This window comes from Labrus bergylta, chromosome 22 (genome assembly GCF_963930695.1).
Source record: "Labrus bergylta chromosome 22, fLabBer1.1, whole genome shotgun sequence".
Taxonomy (NCBI): Eukaryota; Metazoa; Chordata; class Actinopteri; order Labriformes; family Labridae; genus Labrus; species Labrus bergylta.
Window position 1 is genome coordinate 13,021,301 of NC_089216.1, and position 20,465 is coordinate 13,041,765.

The 20,465-nt window shown below is 40.7% G+C and overlaps 1 protein-coding gene across 5 annotated transcripts in view; it reads left to right on the top strand.

Annotated features, from left to right (window-relative positions):
- rell1 (RELT like 1) overlaps nucleotides 1–7,212 on the top strand; it is a 28,143-nt gene extending 20,931 nt beyond the window's left edge. For 2 of the 5 annotated variants that reach the window (XM_065950571.1, XM_020629132.3), the window contains 4 exons: nucleotides 1,517–1,765; nucleotides 4,492–4,624; nucleotides 5,247–5,293; nucleotides 5,383–7,212. In XM_065950571.1, the coding sequence (XP_065806643.1) occupies nucleotides 1,517–1,765; nucleotides 4,492–4,624; nucleotides 5,247–5,285 (421 nt within the window). In that variant the 3' untranslated portion in view covers nucleotides 5,286–5,293; nucleotides 5,383–7,212. Of the gene's footprint in view, nucleotides 1–1,516; nucleotides 1,774–4,491; nucleotides 4,625–5,246; nucleotides 5,294–5,382 lie in introns of those variants that run through there. The other 3 variants (XM_065950570.1, XR_010665022.1, XR_010665021.1) reach the window with 3 other exon arrangements.
- Nucleotides 7,213–20,465: the final 13,253 nt, after the last annotated feature.

A 20,465-nucleotide genomic window follows, 5' to 3' on the forward strand; every position in this document is an offset into this window, starting at 1 on the left:
ATATGTAACCTGGCATTGTTTACACTGAGGTTTCCAAGTGATCTCTGCTGGTTATATTTATCAAAACGTTCTTACCATTTCCTTATGAAATGTTTTACTGTGTAGTTTAAGGGGGTAAGGGATGTCTGAAATATTGTAGTAATTACAGGAAAAAGGAAGGAACAGATCTAAAAATGAACCTCTGATGGAAACAAGATGGATATCTGTTTCCTCTTGAGTTGGCTCGTTCCTTACAGGGCAGACTTCAACTAAATCTTTAGCAGGTTTCATTTGCAAATTCAGGACGCAATGGCCTGCGGGTGATGATGTATTTCAAATTCTGAATGAGGTGGGGATCTGTTCATAAACATTTAAGTTCGGCTTTGGTCCTCATAGGGCTGAGCGATATGACTAAAAGTGTTATCACGATAAAACATTTTCATATCTTTCATATGTTTTACTTGTCTGTGGAAATAACTTAGTCAATGCTGCCAATCATTATTAATCTGTCATGGGTCTAATTTGCCTAATCCATGGTTCTCCAGTGAAAATGCAAATCTAAATGTAAAGCCGGGGCAGTTCATTTCAGTGTGTTTCCTGAGTTTGAGTCCTGTGGTGACATACTTTCTGGATACCTATGGTCATAAAATACTTCATTAGGTGGAAACAAAAGGATGTTTAAGCGCTGTTTGTTGTTCAAAATGAATATAAACTTGTTGTCTAGTATCTGCTGTATCAGACATCCAAACTGTGCTGAGGTTGCCTCAATAACAAGGAATGATTTGGCTGTAGCTATTTTATTTTCAACGCTTCTCTTTTAAAGGTAAACAGTAAAAATATGATGTTCTTGTAATCTGAGCTTGGCTTCGTGCTGAATACAGCTCCTTAAAATGTCATACAAAGCCTCCCCAGCAGAGGGCAGGCTTTCATTGCAGATTATTTGCGCTCCAAATTTAGGAATAAAATATTCAATCATTGCATAAAACCTTAATGTTCAGGTGTTCACATACTTACTGCCAGTTGCTGTATCTTAGCACCGCCCCCCCCCCCCCTCTCTCTCTCCCTTTAAAGCTCTTACAGTTAGTGTCTATTTATGCTGTAGCTCGACAACGCAGAGGGACACACATCAAACAGACCTACTGTAACTCATTAATGCTGTTTTTTCCCTTGACACACACACACACACACACAAACACACACACACTGTTTATTAAATGTTTATGTCAGGGCGCAGAGACTCTGTTTACTCCACCTGAGTGTAAACAATGTGAAGAGCTGCTCTCCTGGGTCATAAAACATTCACACACTCTCCCCCTAAAAAAAGAAAACACACTTCAGAGAACTGTAAACACTGTAAAGAAAAAAAGAAGAGAAAAAGTGTGTTGTTCTGTGTGTGTCGCTGATGTCTCACTCCTTTTCATTTCTCTGGTATCTTTTATTGTGCTGACCTATAAAGGATGTCTTTGTTCTTTTATCTCTACGTTTTCATTACTACTGATATATTAATAACAACCCTTTTTGTTTTTTCTGTTTTCAGTCCTCCATTAACCCCGACCTCTCCCGACACCCCGTCCCCTCCGATGACTCCCATATCCCCGGGCGCGCCCCCAGGAGCCGCCAAGCACACCTGCAGCCACCTGCACACCATCGGCGGGCTGGGCGGTCACAAGAACATCTGCACGCGCTGCAGCCAGAAGAAATGGCCGCTGATGAGGAGGCCGTCGGCACGCAAGACGGAGCAGCGCCGCAGCCAGCTTGGAGAGGTCACGGTGCTGGCTGTAGGCAGGTGGGCAGGTGTGTGTGGCTGTGTGTGGCTGTGTGTGTGTGTGTGTGTGTGTGTGTGTGACTGAGTTTGACTGTGTGTCTGATGCAAGTCAAGAGGAGAATGGAGTTCGACATGCTGTTTTAGGATTTTTCTTTAGAATCTGTTTTTTTTCCACATGCAGAGGTTAATTCAAAACAAATAAACTATTATTGCACACACAACATTTAAACACTGACTCAACTAATCATTGCTCAAAAATCTACAATTAATTACTAAGACTACGATTGATCTGCACTTTGACACCAAGCCAGTGACCTGGAAACACCACAGGTGAACAGTCAGGATGAAGCCTGGGGAAAAAAAAAACCACACTGCACGAATTCCCAACACTGTGAATGAGCCAAGTTTCAGGGGTTAACTTGTGTTCAGGAACCAATGACTGCTGTGAATGATTACACAAACCAGCAGAGGTTCACACACAACAAAGACAGAGTGATATCTAACAGCTCTCTAACTAAGGTGGCCTGTTTTCTTTGAGCTGTTGGTCACATGAAGGATGTCAAACTACCGACTTTACCTTTCACTTACCTCCTGTATTTTGTTCAACATTTTTCTAAATAACCCAAGAACTAACCCTCCAACGAAACTGAGTTGTTGCAATCACATAACAATTCAAGTTTACCAGCTTCTACTGAAGATAGCTATATATGTTAGAACCAAGCAGCAAACATCAGTGTTGGAAAATGAAACCAATGCAGAAGTGCTAAATCCCGCAGTTGGTCAAGGGTCCGCTTGAGGCTGGATCTATTTCACTTTATTTTGTGAAAAATCAAACACAACCTGAGTGTGATCGGAGTTAAACAGAGGAACACAGCTATAGGAGAGCTCAGTCCTCTGAATATGACAGGACAGCTGCTTGATTCCTTTATGAAATGATATAACCCAAAACATGTGCTGTTTAACTCTTATTGCTCAAATACTTAAGAATTGACGCATTCAAGTGTCAGCTCATAGTCTTTATAAAAGAAGCAGCGAGGCAGCATTTGTGCTTGAGGAGTGTTTGACAGTGTGTGGGATGTCTCGCCTATTGAAAGTACTATGTGCATGTTTGTGCATAAATATTTGGTCCATGCTTCCTTCCTGATTCCTTCGCTGTTTGAAAACATGCAGTAATTTCAATCTCAGCATTCCTCTGCTGTGTATTTCTGTATTCACTGATTCATTCAGTGTTTGCCTCTTTCTGTCAAGACCTTTGCCTTTGAAACTCACTGAATAGTTTAGCTGATGTCATTGAGATGACTATTATTTTCTTTGGACTTTGCCACTTTAAGTCGAAACAATATCGAAACATAATAACTGAATAAATTCATGTTGAATAGCTATAGATTAAAGGGGACATATTGTGAAAAATCCACTTCGACAATGTTTTTGAACATATATTTGGGTAACCTGAGTGTCTACCGACCCACAAAATATGAAATAAATCCATCCAGTCCTTTGTTTGTGGTCTACATAAGTCTTACAACACAGAGAAAAATAGCTCTGTTTCAAATTTGCTCTCCTTGTGACATCACAGTGGGGTCCTTGTAAAAAAAAAAAAAAAATCCCCTCCCCTCTCCTGGTATCTCCACCCATGGACTCCACCCGCAGCCTAGAACAAAACTTTTTTGGCGCAGGTCCGCCATTTTTATTCTCTCTACAGAGGAGTGATGTCTACTGGGAAAACTCAGGGGGGGGGTCATTACATTTAAAGAGACACACACACCAAAACAGAGCGTTCTGAGAGAGCTGGTTTATACAGGGTCACAAAGCTCCTCTGGTGCTTGATTCATGTTATATTTCTTCCAAAGCACAGCACAGATGTTTCATTTAGACCACAGGCGACTGTTTGAAAAGGTGGAGAAGGGGGATAATATGTCCTCTTTATTACTTTGTACAAGAAACAAGACTTTTCTGTCTTTTTATTTAGTAAGAATGAACATTTCTCAGTTCTGAAAAGAGGATTAAAAGCCACTGTAAGATGTCTATGATCATTAAATCAAGGAGAACATTTCTCAGTCTGCGATTGAACTCGGTAACGTTCTCCGCCACGTCTGTGTCACGCGGCGATCCTCCTCCTCATCCTAAACGTCCCACTGCGAGCTGATTGGGATGCAGAAGAGGCTGCTCTCATTTTCAAACCCAGATGAATGGACGCGTACGCACAGGGTCAGCATGACCTGGATACGAATATTCATTCGCTGATTTAATTAAAGCTGCTGGAGTGAGTGAGTGTGTCAGTGTATGTTTGTGTGCGCGTGCGTGCGTGCGTGCGTGCGTGCGTGCGTGCGTGCGTGCGTGCGTGCGTGCGTGCGTGCGTGCGTGCGTGCGTGCGTGCGTGCGTGCGTGCGTGTGTGTGCACGGCTGGATGAGAGAAGTGTAAACGTCAGGTGAGAGTCATAGTGAGGCTGATATCAAACTGAGTCATGACTGAACATATTTAAAGATTGTTTTCTGATGATTTCTGTGGTACACGTTTTTATATATAAAAAAAAGAAGGTAAAAGGACATGGCCACACATTTTCTCTTCCTTTTTTTTTTTTTATTTGACCTAGAAAAAAACAAATCCCACTGGCTTCCTTTTTGAAAAAGTGTCTTAAAAGCGCTCAACAGTAAACACCTTCCTTGGTGTGTTTTTAATTATGTTTTAATAATCTGACTGCGCTAAACCAGAACTCGTGTTCATTGTTTGTTTTTTTTTTCTTCAGGTTCAGGGTGACAAAGACTGAAAAACCAACAAGGGAGAGGCGCACTCTGCTAATATCAGACTCCAACGGCAGTGTTCCTACGTCTCCTGTGGAGGCGGAGCCAAAGAGCCGGACCACGTCAGAGTCCCAGCAGGTCTGTATCCTGGAAACGTCTTCCTCTGTATCCCTCTTTGTCTCCCGTCAGGCTGCTCCCTGCTGACACCTGAGGTTAAATAAGTGTTGGTATAAATAAACACTATTGATGTGTGTGTGCTTGCCTTGTCTTACTGTTTATATTTTGTTCCACAAAGCGGAGGGTTTTTATGTCTTTGATGAATAACATTTTGTTCAGGAGGCTGTTTTAATTCATTACATGGTCAGAAGAATATTACAAGTTGTACAGAAATTGTTAACAGCTCGTCCTTCAGGCTTTAAATTTGAGATAAACACAAGATACTTGTGACCTCGTCCTGGAGCAGATACTGAAAATCCGGCTTCAGAGATCAGAGGCTTGGCTTGGATTCTCATGCCTGAACAGAATCAGCCTCATAATCAAATTTGTTTTAGGGTGGAGAGACATTAACCTTATGATTCATTGATTATACAAATAACAGAGAATCAATTTTCAGCTTTAGGGGACTTAATACGTCCGTGTTTGTTTCATTTCATTGTCAGCTCAAAGTGTTGACTTTTGTCTTTCCAAAGTGAAAAAATAAAAACCCTTGAAGAATGGAAAAGTGATGACAATGATTAACCTCTGATTATTTTGTTCTCAGCAGGAGCAGACGGAAGACGCAGACAAAGAGAAACGGTAGAAATAAAGGTGATGTGTCACTTTTTTTAATCACTTAAAGCTACACGTGTTTTCCTGTTTCTGAATGTGTATAACATTTAAAATATCTTTAAATGCAGGCATTCCTAACAGAGGAGAAAAGAAAACAACATCTGGACACTAATTAAAACCCACACATTCAAACATCAGCACAAGAGGAGAAAAAGCGACGTCCCTCTGTGGTCCAGCTCCACGTGAGTCCAAAGTGCTGCAGCTGCTGATGAGGGTGACGGTGGCGACCGTGACATTCAGAGTCACACAGGCCAGTTATTTACGACCAGAAGGAGGAATCGTCTCCATTTCCTCCTGTATTACATATTTCGATGTGCCTTGCTCAAAGGGTGGTAAAGCAGGGCAACTGATGCTGCTGAACAATGATGTGTGTACATATGACTCTGTTTGTGGAGGCTGTGCACGTCATTACAGTTTATTGATTAACCAACACCAAAGAAGCCAGTTTAACCAGTATGAGATTTAATATTAGGGTTTGTCATTCCCAAACCAGGAAGAAGGAACAACCTGATTACAGAACCAGGAAGTAGACCGGAGCGTCAAACACATGTGACAACACTGTCTCCTGTAGTGATGTGAACATGATGTCATAGCGGCACACGTTTTCAGGTCAATGTGTCTTCAAGTCTTACCTCTTGTGAAGAAAGTGAAGCATTCTGGGAGAAGAAAAAAAAAAAGCATATAATTCAGATCATAGACTGTATATAACATGAATTATTATTTACAGTCTATGATTCAGACCTATGCTGCTCACCACTTTTTTCTCTTAAAGTGACAGTGTTATTTTGTCTATCCCATCCCCCGCCACATGTTCCTTTTTTAAATTTGTCCCCGTGTCATAGAGGCATGACAGAATCTGCTAACACACATGTATTGTATTTTCTGTTTTCGTAAACAAAATATTTAAATTTGTCAGTGTATACATTTTCCTCCTTAAACACCAAGCAGTCATGTGGAGTCTTAAATGAGCTATTCTACTTTCTTCTCCATCAACCTGAAGACATACTGTACATTTAAAATGGAATGAAATAATTGAAATTAGAGCCTGACACATTAATCAGCCTGCCGATAATATCGGCCAATATTAGCATATCCAGTGACTATTGGAATCGGCTAATATTATTGCAGATATGCGCAAATAGTAGATTTATTTACCAGTGAAATAGCATTTCATTTGAGCATCATTGTATTACAGTAGCAGTTCTCTTTCTGGCTGTCACCAGCAGAGGGCGCTATATGAATTATAAGAAGCATTATCTCCCTCCAGTGTCAAGCATTGATGCACGTAAATGCACAGTTACTTTCGAGTTACTCAACTATCTTGTCTTTGTTATATATCTATTCCACAAGTGTTTGATAACTGCATTTGAGGGATCAACACAATACATGTGTATATCTATCTCTACAGATCAAATATAGATCTAAGACAGATATCGGCCGATATATATGATTTTTTTTTCTCCCCATTATCGCCATCTGCACCAAAAATTTCATATCGTTCGGGCCCTAATTGAAATTGTTAAAAGTTTACATTTAGAAGTTTGAAATATAATTGCTTGTGTGGCATTGAGACTCATTAAGGAAACAATGCTTCAGTGCATTGTGGGAAATGTAGGACTTGTTGTTTAGGAGCTGAAAATGAAAAATCAGTCAGTTTAAGCTTTTAAATAAAATATCTCACGAGTCTGAATAGGCCTAGACATATTCATCAAATAATGTATTTTCCCCAGATGTTTGGGTTCAAGCGTGATCATTTTTAGACTTGTTTTTGTTGTTGTCATTTCATTTTGCCTCGTTTTTATAAAGACACTGTTTTGAAAGTAAAAACATGGGATGGTTTGTAGTTTTACTGTGTAATGAAAGCAAATAAAGATGACTTATACATATCAAACCATAAATACTGAACTTTACTATTGTCATTTAATCACACAGTGTGTACCATGAGACTCGAGTATATTACAGTGATAAAAGTCAGTGTCCAAGACTGACCCGCAGGCTAACCCTCTCCTCCCTCCACACACTGAAACATCTGTCTTCATATTCTGCTCTTTCTCATTTCCTTCTCCCATCTCTTCCCTAATGAAAAGATGATTTGTCTTGTTCATCTTGAGGAGGTAGTCCTGACGACCTCGGGCTCTCTATTATATTATTTCCAGATAATGGAGATGAGGCCGAGATGGAGCAGTGTTTTTTTTTTTTTTTAACTGGATTTGCAACACCGAGGATTAGAAACTCTTGACTTTTTGTTTCCTCTTGACCTTCTGATTCATATCTGGTTCACAGACAGGGTTATAATAAAAAGGATGCACAAGTTTCAGTCCTTAGAGGGAGCACTGACAGTGTTCACAGAGTAGCCATTTCTTTCTGACCTCATGCTCAGGGTGGGATGCTCAAATGCTGATATGTCATATCGCCGGCCGCCTGATTGGAAGTGGTTTAATGGTAACTTGTGACTCATTAATGGGTGACTGCATCTAGATTGATCAGCATCAGGAAGACCCTAAAGGCCCTGACACACCAAGTAGAAGGCAAAGAAGTAGTGGCAACGAAGGCCGTGGCGTCACCTCATTTGTCTTTGTCTTGGCCAAAAAAGTTGCACTTGAACACACCACAAAGACTACAGCCGACGGCCAACCACCTAGTACGTTCTGTGCATGAGTGAGAGGAAATAACTCTCTGTGCCAGCAGGCAGCAGTAGACCGTTGTTATGATACGAGAAGACCATTTTCACACCGCAGTTGCGCACCACTCGCATTATAGGTAGACTACTAATGGAGAATAATGTCTGATAAAAAGTTGAAAATGGCGCTGGCGTTGTCAGTCCTTGGTTTTTTAGTAGGCAATGAAAAGAAGAGGCGGAGGAGACAAATAAGGAGAAACCGCACTAATGGGTGAAAGCATGGATACTACAGCAGCGTGCTCAAGGGGCTTTCCTGAACCTGTGTCGAGAGCTGGAGATAAATAAAACCTTCGAACAGCCAATTAGAGAGACTCTTCTGGCCGGCGAGGGCCGACGGGTAGCGACAGAGCCGGACACACAGCAAAAACTAGGACTCGACCGCTCACTGACGGTCACACTAGGACCGACGGCTGACGATGCCATTGGTGTGTCAGGGCCTTAAATCTGGCGAAAAACGTTGGTAATAATTGGGTAAAAAACAACATTTGATTAGCTATTAGCTACATCAGAAAACGGCTAATGTTACCTAGCTATTTATACGGTTAGGTAGGAGGTGGCTGAAATCTTATAATACTTTGGTGATGTGTATTCCTCACTGATATAATGTTAACTATATGGATTATTTAGCTAACATTGGCTGTCTAAATAATTAACCTGTTGCTTAACTACTCTGAACAACAACTTGGACGTGATTGAACAAGTTTTCCGAGTAGCACATGGCTGCCGCTATGTCACTTGACTGCTGTGTTGACAGAGACAGAGGAACATTTACATCAAGTTTGAAAAGAAACCCTGTCACACCCCACCCATGGCTGTCTGCACACAAACACAAGGTCACAGGATAACTTCAGGGTGTTAAACCTGTCTGATAGATGTGGTTGAAAGTGCAGAACACGGACCTGGTGCAAATATTGGCTCCCAGTTGCACGTATGAGTGTTTACTTTAGCTCTAAACTCAGAATTTTAAAGAACACACAAGGCTGAGGGTGTTACCGGTGTTGTTTGAAAGTTTCACTCCCAAAAAAGACAGACAGGAAATTCCACAAGGAAATCAGGTATGCACATAAAATCATACATAACGTATGGATAACATAAAGCTCAATTCTATCTGTTTTGCATGACTTCATAAGCAGTAAATTTATCTTGGGCGCTGAATTATTCAGGCCTCCAGGCGACAAGGCTCCCATGATGCTGCCAGGCTAAGTGCCCTACATCTTATCTTTGGCTCTGGCTGTCGGCCAAGAGGACAGTGCTCTAGCTCAGGGCTAGTGGTGAGAGGACGTTTTTTTTTAGGGAAATATGGGAGGAGGTCGAGTCAATGTTTAACAGCTTTGGAGCAGTATCAGGTCCAGTGACCATCTGAAATGGCTCACTGCCCCCCCTTAAAAAAAAAACTGTAATAGTTGGACATGGAGAGGCAACAGAGTTAAAGCAGCACTATCCAACTTCTGGCAGTATAAGAAATTGGAATGTGTTCTTTCTTAAATTACATGTTAAACTAATAAGCTAACTCTGCGGAATTGCTATAACCGCACCGCCGTTAAAAAGATGACAAATTACCAGCTTTAAAACAACTTTACTTTGTCTTACAACCTGGAAATTGGAGCGAAAAAAAAAAAAGAGAAATACTGAAGCACATTGCATTCACATGAAAAAATAAAATGTTTTTCTTAAATAATGAAATAAATACCCTGGAATTACGAGTTCTGTTTTGAGGAATATATCAAAATCTGCTCTAAATTCATCAGTCAGAGTGTTTGCCCCTGAAGGCCAGCAAACATAAGTTTGAAGGCAATAAGACGCAGCCTGTTTTATGCTAAAGGTAGCAAGTATTCACAATGTTAGCTTCTGTCTTAGCTAAGAACTTGGCTAGTTTATTGATTTCAATGTCTCAACCTTAGCTTCTGTTTAGCTTGGTTGTTTCTGCAATCACCATCATACAGGAAGCAGTCACGACTTAAGCTAATATGTTTGGTGAATTCCAAATCAAGGATGACTATTTTGGTCTATTTTATGTAGATAATTAACAAGTGCTCAGAACTGTTAAAGGAAACATCAACAGACATTAAAAGGTTAGTGAGCTTCTGACCCCTGAAATCAGTCTGTGTAGTATTAACAGAACCAGGAAAAGAAAATAGCTTGAAATGTTCATGGCTTTCAATTTATTTCTGGCTACAGAGAGACAAACAATGCTACTGTGATTATAGAAAAGTAAATGACCTAGAATCTTTAGAATAAAACCGTTGACTGTACATATCTCTCTTGATACGATGCTCCCTCTGAGACAAGTGTGTGTGTGTGTGTGTGTGTGTGTGTGTGTGTGTGTGTGTGTGTGTGTGTGTGCGCGCCTCAATTAACGGTGACATCATTAACGCCAACAGAGCCCAGAGAAAAACAAACAAGCGTTGCACACGTCACCTCGGGGACTGTACAGCAGGGTGCCTAATGGACCTAATAAAAACAACATGAAGGAATCTAACTTTGTTTTCCTGCTTACACTCCATCTAAATGCAGCACACAGCAGGTTGTGGCACAAATTAGCTTGTTGCTAATCTACTTTTGAGCCGTTATCTCGGGGCAGGTGAAGTCAATTGATTACTGCGAGTAACAGGGATGACAGTCAAGAGAAGCAGTGAAGGACAGCGGGAAGATAATGGAAAATAAGAGAGTCAATGGGCAAGTGAAATTAATTTGTAAAACGTGTTAAAGGATTCATTCACACAATTTTCATGAATCTCTCACAATTATCAACCTATTTATCTGAAGAAACGATTGATGTGATTTCCATGCTGTAAATAAAGGGAATGATTCAAATGTAAACGTGGTATATATCATTTTTATTTAAAAACCACATTAAGAAATATCAAAACCAATAATGGTAAAGTGTAGATTTAAAGCAGCTAAGAATGTAGCACACCAGTGTTCATTGAAATGTATTCTTCTTCTCACGTTCCACATATATACAAAGTTTTATATCAATATATGTAGGTTTCATTCAGAAATAGAAATACTATATAAAGGGATAATGGATTTGATGTGTCTAAAAATTTTAATTCTGGTTGCCGTTTTTTGTTTTGGATTTTGAAAAGAATCAAAAAAGACCGAGAACTTTGAGTTTTCTGTTGTATCTTTTCATCACTAGAAGTACACTAATACAGCACGGATAGACGGGACTGTCTACTGACAGATTGTGTAGGCACTTGGCATTTCGGATGCACCCAGAGACTAAATGCAAGGGGCAATCCAACACAGGCGAGACAAATGACACAGGTGAAGACAGTGAGGACAATCAGGACTAGAGGGAAACACACAGAGGCAGGGAGTAAGACAAGAATAAGTCAGGAAACACTAAAGACACACACAGAACTCAAGAATGTAAAAATAACAATACACACAAGGACAGAGAAACAGAAGACATTTCAAAATAAAATAGGAAACATTAACATAAAGAAATACCAAGCAACATAAGACAAAAAAAACAAGATAATCTAGACTGAAAACTAAACAAGACCAACTCATGACACACCAGGGTGTGTTTTCACAAGTATTCAAGGGACATTTGGTTCTCAGTTGTTTATGTATTGGTGAATTTGTATTTTTTATGCCTTCAGAAATGACATCTGTGAACTAACCACAACACCTTTGAAAAGCTGAGCACATAGTGCACAAAGAAGATATTTTTAGAAGTCAGTGCAACATGCTAACCTCATACATTGAAGCTTTGGGTTAAAATATGGACTTTTCTGTTGGAACAATGTGCCACTTGTTATATTTTTACCAAAAAAGAGCTCCAGCTGTCGACAAAATCATGATCCATCTTTCTGTGAATCCTTGAACTGATTGAAGGATCAAAGTAATCTGGTGACGCACGTGCTGAGCTGAGCTCTGTTGTTTCAGCCCTAAACGAAGCACTGATGAAAAGATGACTCACTGGTTTGATGAAGGAGAAACTCCACAAAGACTCCTGTTGTCATCACGCCGCACGGACACAAGGAAATGTTCCTCTCTCATCACTCGCACACAAACATTAAGAAGTTCATAAAGAAAATAACTCATTCTGGAAACAGCTTCTGACCTGGAGTACAAACCAAACATTATTAATTGCCTGAGTTTGGTTCAGCTAGTTTTCTTTTATGTGGTTTTGCTCCTTTAGGAAGACGTCATTGCAGAAGAATAAGCTTGTTTGTTGGCGAACTTGTGATTTCACCTGCTGACTAAAACAGCCACCAGCTCTTTCCCTTGGGAGACTCACAAACCTTCTCTTTCACTGACTCGTGTGTAGGCTTTGCCTCAGTTCTGCCTGTAGGCTGGTAGTAGTCTTGGCCATTATGTAACATCATGTAAATCCAGTATAATGCAGTATCACTTTGACATTTGAAATTTAGCACTGTACAGAACACATAGATGGATTTCGCACGTCCACATGAGGCTGACTGCAGAAGCACCAGAAGTCATATACACACCCCATTCAAAAAAACCTGCTTTTACAGCTGAAATTAACATGTTTACAGTCTGGTTCAAAAAACCAAATAGGTCTGATTAACTCATGTCCCGATCTGACCACATCATACAAGGTGTGAATTTATTGATAACTCAACTGTTTTGATTGAGTGAAGGATAGGCGTTATTCACAATGAGCATCGACAGGCGGGCATGATGTAATGGTTCGTCAAGAGACTTAAAGGTCCCATATTATGCTTTTTCTGGTTTTATATGCTCTTCAGTGTGTTTTCCAAGTGTCCTGTGCATGTTTAGGCACATCTATGTGCAAAAATTCAAAGTCCGCGGAAACGCAGCTTCTCCTACGTCCTCCTGTTAGCTGTAGCATTAGCTGCATGTAACGCTCGGTTCTAGCCCCCCTCGATAAAAAATTGTCAGTCCGACGTCATTGTCAGTGTGATATCACTGATCTAAGCCCATTGGCTCGTTGTGGCAAGCCCAGCAGCTCATGTTGAAATTTCCGAGACGCGTGCTGAGCAACTGACCAATAACGACAGAGCGGATCGGCAGACCAATCAGAGCAGACTTGGCCCACGTGGGGTCTAACAGTGTGGGCTCAACAGAGTGTAGCTGACGGACTCAGAGCGTAGAGGGAGCAAGGAGGAGCAGTACATGAAAACAGACACTTTTTTCGGACTTTAGCTACTGTGAACGTACAAAAGTAGGTACATAGATTAAATATACGAACCCCAAAAAGGGCATAATATGGACTCTTTAAAGCTCCAAAGTGAATAAACCTAAAGCATGTGTGAAACAACTTGACCCTGCCATGTCTGAAAAACAAAGCAAACCTCTGAAGAAAACCAAGTTTTTTCCTTTAAGAGCACACTACAAATGACAGGTCCATGGCATAATTACAAGGAACCGTGAAAGGAAGTAAGATAGATAGAAGGGGGCTCTGTTTGATGGAGAGTTTAATGTCCAAAGAAAAGGCTATTCTTGTATCATCGACTCCACCTCCTTCACTAACAGACTCTGAGATAGACACTTTAACAGCCTTTCCTGCCGTGAGGAGTCCAATCAGATTGCTGTGAATGTTTCCAAGGAGCTCTGTGCGTACATGTGTTATGTGTGTGTGTGTGTGTGTGTGTGTGTGTGTAAGTGAGAGTGTGTTTGTGTGTGTTGCATTGTTGCCATGCAGAGGAAGCTGCATTAACACAAACTTTATTCAGCATTTCAGTCTTTGGCAAAACAAAATTTAACTATTACACTACTGATACTTGTCTGGAGCATCATACCTTCGTTTTATTGGGCCTGTTGGGCTAAAACATATTTTGGATCAGTGCTTGGTTTTCCTGGTCTGTGTTGACGTAATGGTCCACAGCACTTGTTTGTTTTACATTTGATATTCCATTGTTGGTGGTGACATTGGGAACAAATTGAAAATCTCTCACAATGATTTTAAAGTCCTTGATTTTAAATGTTTGTATTTTAAAGTTTATTTTGAAGTAACTTTCAGTGATGGTCCTGTCGTTAAAATCATTTCAGACTGTTGTCAACAATATTTTGGCTGTATTTGCAGAGATGTTTTTAGATCCCCCTCAGGTGGAGTGAAAGGAGAAATTCCAATATTTTTTAACCAGAGCCCTACAAATTGAATGGGGGCATGAAATTACAGAGAGGATCCCCTACAGCGATAGACCTTTTAATGAGTCTTAGTTTTATCTTGACAGAAACCATTATATTGCTCTACACCAAGAAATCACACAACACAAGGCTTAGGAACTCTTAGTCGAGCATAACATCCATCTAATCTTTTCCTTCAGCTGCCTAAAAGCAGTAACAATACGGAAACAAGCTAACAAGTTTAACACTGAACATTACAGAAGTTAGAGTACAAAAGCATCAGACCTTACTCTGGAGGACCAACAAATGTAATAGTTACTTTGGAAATATGAAAGTTGAAGGAATTTTAATGATATTATCTTATTATAGTTTTTGATTAATGAATGTGTCCCTCACTGTGTTGCTGCTGGAGCTAAATCTTTAAATGAAGGATACACATTGTTTATATTAAATAAAAGTTCAGCAAAGAGACAAGTTAAGTAGACTTCTTTGAATTTGTATAGAAACAGGTTTGAATCATACTTGTGGCTCCTGCCCCGCATGATTCTGACTCTATCCACTGTCCTGTCTCTCAAACAAAGGCACAAAAAGGCCAGAAATAAAATTTAAAAAAGAATCACAATTGGCCGTTAAAGAATGAACAGAAAAAATAGTACCTGAAGAGATCTGGGTCTATGTAACCTTCTTGTAACCTTTTTAAACCATCGGTCCACATGTCATCTTTACTTCTACATGGTCACACCCACAGCTTCTGGCTCCAGCTCGTTCTCTCGCTTACAGTAAACTCTCTATTCATCAGACACACAAACATATAGTACAAAAACACAAAATGAACAGAATTCACTGTTCAATTATGGGCTTGAGCCATCTCAGTATAGTCTCTTTTTAGGTACGATAAAATGAAATCACTAGACTCTGACCATCGTCAGAGTTAACACTTTGAGTCAATGAAACTAGATCAATAGAAATTCCAGAGTAATGCCAGCCTATCACAAAAATTATATAGAGGGATCCATTTCGGTGTGTAAATGTGTAATCCATTAAAAAAACAACAACAAAAAAAAACAGTATGATGCAACCGGCTCACATAGTGATTTTGTTATCGAGTTCTTTCTCTTCAAAATCATTATTTTCACCTCATCTTAGCATTTGAATTTGAATAAATAAAGTGCATTATCTTGACCTCGGTGAACTTAGCTTCCTGTTTTCCAAAAACAAAAGATTAATCACATAGTATTCATCACAATGTACAGTAAATATGAACACATAGTGTCAGTCACATGAGAGACAATGTCATGATGTCATTATCACGAGGAGGACAAGGTGGGAGAATTCCCATTACACTGCCATTTTTCCGTCTAATAATCTGTCAGTCATATCCATTCTAAGACATCCCAAGTATGAAAAGCTAGAATGAATACACAATGCTCCATTCATCACTACTGCATGGTTTTAACATGCACTGAAGTTACTGAAGCAATTAGCTAGCAGGCCATGTGGAAGGCAATATTGTGATGTTAGCTGATAGCTGGCTCTTATAATAAGATATATATATCTATGTATCACCAAACTTCCCCACTGTCTGCTAGCAAACGTCCACCCGTACGTCTGAACTCTTTCCCTCACAACAATGCACATATATTCATGAAAGATATTAAATGGTTGACTGATGACTTTGTGAAGTTCCTCATGCCCAGATCTATAAACCCCAGCCAGGATGAGAAGTCTGAGGAAAGCCTGCAGGCAAGGCATGTCGATGTCCTTCCAAGCTGGGTCAGATTGTCTTCCGTTGAGGTTTGTCATTTCCAAAATGATTCTCAGAATGTCGTCAGTCATAAGCAGCTGGAAGCATGACAAAATCGAATCAATTCTGGAGATGGCGTACCTTGTTGGTCCTGGTTTGAGATTAGCCACTCGGACGAAACGGAGTGTTTCAGAGTTAGTCGGAGACCAGACAATGTCTCCATTTTTTGATCTCCATCCACGATCCACAGCCTGCACAGTTGTCTCTTTGTTTTCGGAGTGTCATTGGATGAATCTGAGTCAGAATCCTGCTCATCTTCAGTCTCAGAGCTTTCCTCCTCTGAGTCCTCCTCCGAGCTCTGCTCCAAAGCTTCCTCTGAGTCCTGCTTACTCTCTGATGTTTCCATCACTTGCTCCAAAGCCTCCTGTGTGGTGTATCCCTTCATGGTTTCAGGGATGAAATGACCAGTACCTCAGTTTGCACATATAGATTTTGCTGCGACTGCAGCTGCATAAAGTCGCACACATGCACACACACACACACACACACACACACACACACACACACACACACACACACACACACACACACACACACACACACACACACACACACACACACACACACACACACACACACACACAAACACACACACACTAATTTCTCTTTACACACATACATCACTCTGTGACAACCATGTCTACATTCACATATCATTTTATTTGCACTATTATGGGCTTCAAAACTGTCCCTAGTGGTTACTAGGAAAATTGCATGTATTTGTGCTTGTGGTCTAAAATTGAAAAATCGCACAATATGATAAAAAATGGTAAAATCTACAAATTTGAAGTCTGGTCTACAGATTGATTGCCTATAATAGTAAAATTTACATGTCTATGCTGCAATGACCATAGGTTCAGAAATCATGATTATAATGGTTTTAGATGTGTCCAAAAAGTTGACAAGGGTCACAAGTGTTGCATTTTTTTTGTTCTACAGAGCATTATAGGTTTTTTATAACTGAAATTGTTTAAATCATACAAATTGAGTAAAAATACACACCTGTGTAAATATGAATGCCATAGCATCAAAAATGACAGAAATATCAGTAAAATAAGTTTTGAAGTGTCCACAAAGTGGACTCCCTTTTCCCTTCATCATGATGATATACTTTTGATGTCTTGTATGAGGGACTTTGTATTTCCTTTTTGCTGAAATGTGCTATATTAATAAACTGGCCTTGCCTAGGGGCAGACATAAAACAAATTTGTGTCATTGAATTAATATTATAATTTATTTAATGTTTTCTTTCAAATATAGTCAAATAAAAAATCACTGTACTAATCCTGTATTGGGGTATTTTCTTACAGCATTCTTTATGATTGATGATAAGAAAAAGTTTCTATTTCTTTAACATTTAAGACTTACAATGATTCAGCAAAGACATGGCATGATTTACTTTCAATTATTTATTTATTTAATATTATTGTTATTATAATTACTATTACTATTAATTTATTGACTTGAAATGGTTGCAAGTCAATCCTGTCCATTGCTCTCACTCCAATGAACAATATGGACAATTTAGAGTCACCAATTAACCTAATGAACATGTATTTGGATGGTGGGACAAACTGGAGCACCCAGAGAAAACCCACTCTGAACCAGAAACCTCTTTATGTGAGGTCAATCACTACACCACCTTCCAGGCCCGACTTAAGATCAAACGGCCAAACACATTGGTGGCATCTTGACTGTGTTGTGGAAGTAGGATTGGTAAATGTCTGAAATCCCTCTGAAAACTACTGTGAACCAGCTGACATTTTCAGTTTTGCTCCCAGGCTGGAGCTCAACTTCTTCAGAGTCTGCAGCCACGGTTACGGTTCCTCTCTGAAGCCCCCTGTGTGGGGTCATGAGGAAGTAGGATTGGAAGGTCTTTCTAATCCTTTCAGTGATTCCATAGAACCAGTTGATGTTCCCTGATTTTGCCTCTTTAATATCCGACATATCGATGCGGACATCTGGACAGGAGGGCCGCTGACTTTCTTCAGAAATTACCTCTTTAATGTCCATCATATCGATGCGGACATCTGGACCGGAGGGCCGCTGACTTTCTTCAGAAATTACCTCTTTAATGTCCGTCATATCGATGCGGACATCTGGACAGGAGGGCTTCTGACGGGTTTCAGGGACGGCCTCTTCAGTGTTTGTCATATCATTGCAGTCCTCTGGACAGGAGGGCTGCTGACGGGTTTCAGGGACGGCCTCTTCAGTGTTTGTCATATCGTTGCAGAGGTCAGCACTGGAGTTCTGAGGGAGGCTGCCTGTCAGGAACGGATGCTGCAGGACCTCCTGGGGTTTGATCCGCTGGTCTTGGTCCAAATGCATCATCTTTTTGATCAGGTCCACCAATAGACCGTGATCACTGTTGTGTCCTCTGTTTACTTCCATCAGCTCCTCAAGATCATCCAGACTACTTAGCCAGAAGTCTCTTGTGTCTTCTGGTCGGCACCCCGTCTCATACTGGAACTGAAAACGTGTCTTGAATCTCCAGCGTTGTGGGCCATCGCGTTCATGATTAAAATAATCGCACGTGGCGTGTCCTTGGTCCAGCACATGGTCTGGAAGCTGACCCTGAGTTGCTATGATGAAGCTCAGCACATCATAGTCCATGTTGCCGGGGTAGAGAGGGTATCCGACAGCTAGTTCAGCAGCTGTCAGGCCCAGAGACCACATGTCGATGGCCTCATTAAACTCACTGTACAGACACACCTCTGGTGCGCGGTACCAGGTGGTCTGAACACACATTCCAGGCTGACAATCAGATACACGACTCGCAAGGCCAAAGTCTATCAGCTTCACTCTGAGTGGCTTCTGGTGGCGGTCCACAACCATGACGTTGTCCGGTTTTAGGTCTGCATGCACAATGCCAATGGAGCTCAGATGGGAAAGGGCTATGGACAGCTGATATAGCACATCTTTCACCTCTGTTATCGGGAGAGTCTTTTCCGGTGTGCCCTCCATGTAATGATACAGACTTAAATCCAGCAACTCAAAGTTCAGGCAGATGTTCATCTTTAAGAAGAAATAGCCGTTCCATTGCACAATGTTGCATGTCTCTGGATCGAGACAACGCAGCTGCTTCAGGATTTCAATTTCTTGTCTTGCCTGGTGATAAATTTCGGGGGCGTTTTTGTTGACCTTGATGGCCACAAACTTGTTAGTTATGGTGTTGCGACACTTGGCAACAACACCAAAACCGCCCTCCCCGAGGAAGGCCTCCACCTTGTGGAAGTGTCCGAGAGAGCTCCCTTTGATTAACTGAAGCTCTGATAAACCCGCCGTGGTCATGTTGTCAGATGCTGTGTTAATCGTAATTCAATATCTTTCAAAATGATCAAGGAGATTATTTGTCGCAGGTACTGTACTTACTGTCAGGTTGAAGATCCGAGGTAAAACAATACAATATCATCTTCAGAATGACCTCTGTATGTAGACTCAGGCATAGAATTCTGTGACATCACTGGGTTCTGTGACTTTGAACTCTGCAGCTATGACATCACTGCTTTTTCAATGAAAATAAACATTCTAATTTGTGTGTGTGTGTGTGTGTGTGTGTGTGTGTGTGTGTGTGTGTGTGTGTCTGTGTGTGTGTGTGTGTGTGTGCGTGTGTGTGTGTCTTCCGCGAGCAAAAAAAAAAGCCCTGAGGAGCTCATTAGAGAGGCCACGGGGCCTTGGTGCTGCCCACGGAGCTTCTTACTCCTACAATGGCGAGGGCTTAAACAGGAAAGTCCCACAGCGCTTGAAGCGGGAGAAAGAAATCGTAAACAAGTATCTAACATCAACACCTTTCACTGAATCTTCCAAAAGTCCATTCCCTGTTTGACACTTGAAAGAAATACTAAGTAGCCTAAACATAAAAAAGTATTTAACATCTAGGCAATTTCAAATGAATATACTGTAAAGTCATTTAGCTTAGATTTAGCAGGTAGTTATAAGAGAACAAATAATTTAACTGATCTCAGTATATAGCATATGAAACTGAAAACGTAATTTATTTTTTCTAGAGAATGAATTATATCCAGGCAGCTTTGCCTACTTTACAAATTACCATCACTAAATAATGGCCTGCCACCTTAAAAGCTCTAAAATATCAGAAGAGACTGGGTGCCAGAGTGTCCAAAATGTCAAGAAAATGTCCTCTTCATCCCGTCGGACCGTTTTCGGCGTTGGCGGTCAGTGAGAGGAGTCTCTCTGATTGGCTGTTGGGAGGTTTCATTTATCTCCAGCTCTCGACACAGGTTCGGGAAAGCTCCTTGAACATGCCGCTCGTATCCAATCTTTCACCCATTACTACGGTTTCTCCTGTCGCCTCCGCCTCTTCTTTTCTTTTTTCACTAAAAGATCAAGGGCTGAAAACGCCAGCGCCATTTTCAACTTTTTATAAGACATTATTCTCGATTAGTAAGCTACCTATAATACCTATAATAATAAGAGTGTTGAAAATGAGCTTCTCAAATCTACTGTCGCCCATCACTCATACGCAGAGTGTACGTGGTCGTTGGCCGTCGGCTGTAGTCTTTGCGGTGTGTTCTAGTGCAAGATGGTAAACCAGTCGTCGTCATCTATTTGAACCATCCCGCTAATGTTTGAAATTTAAA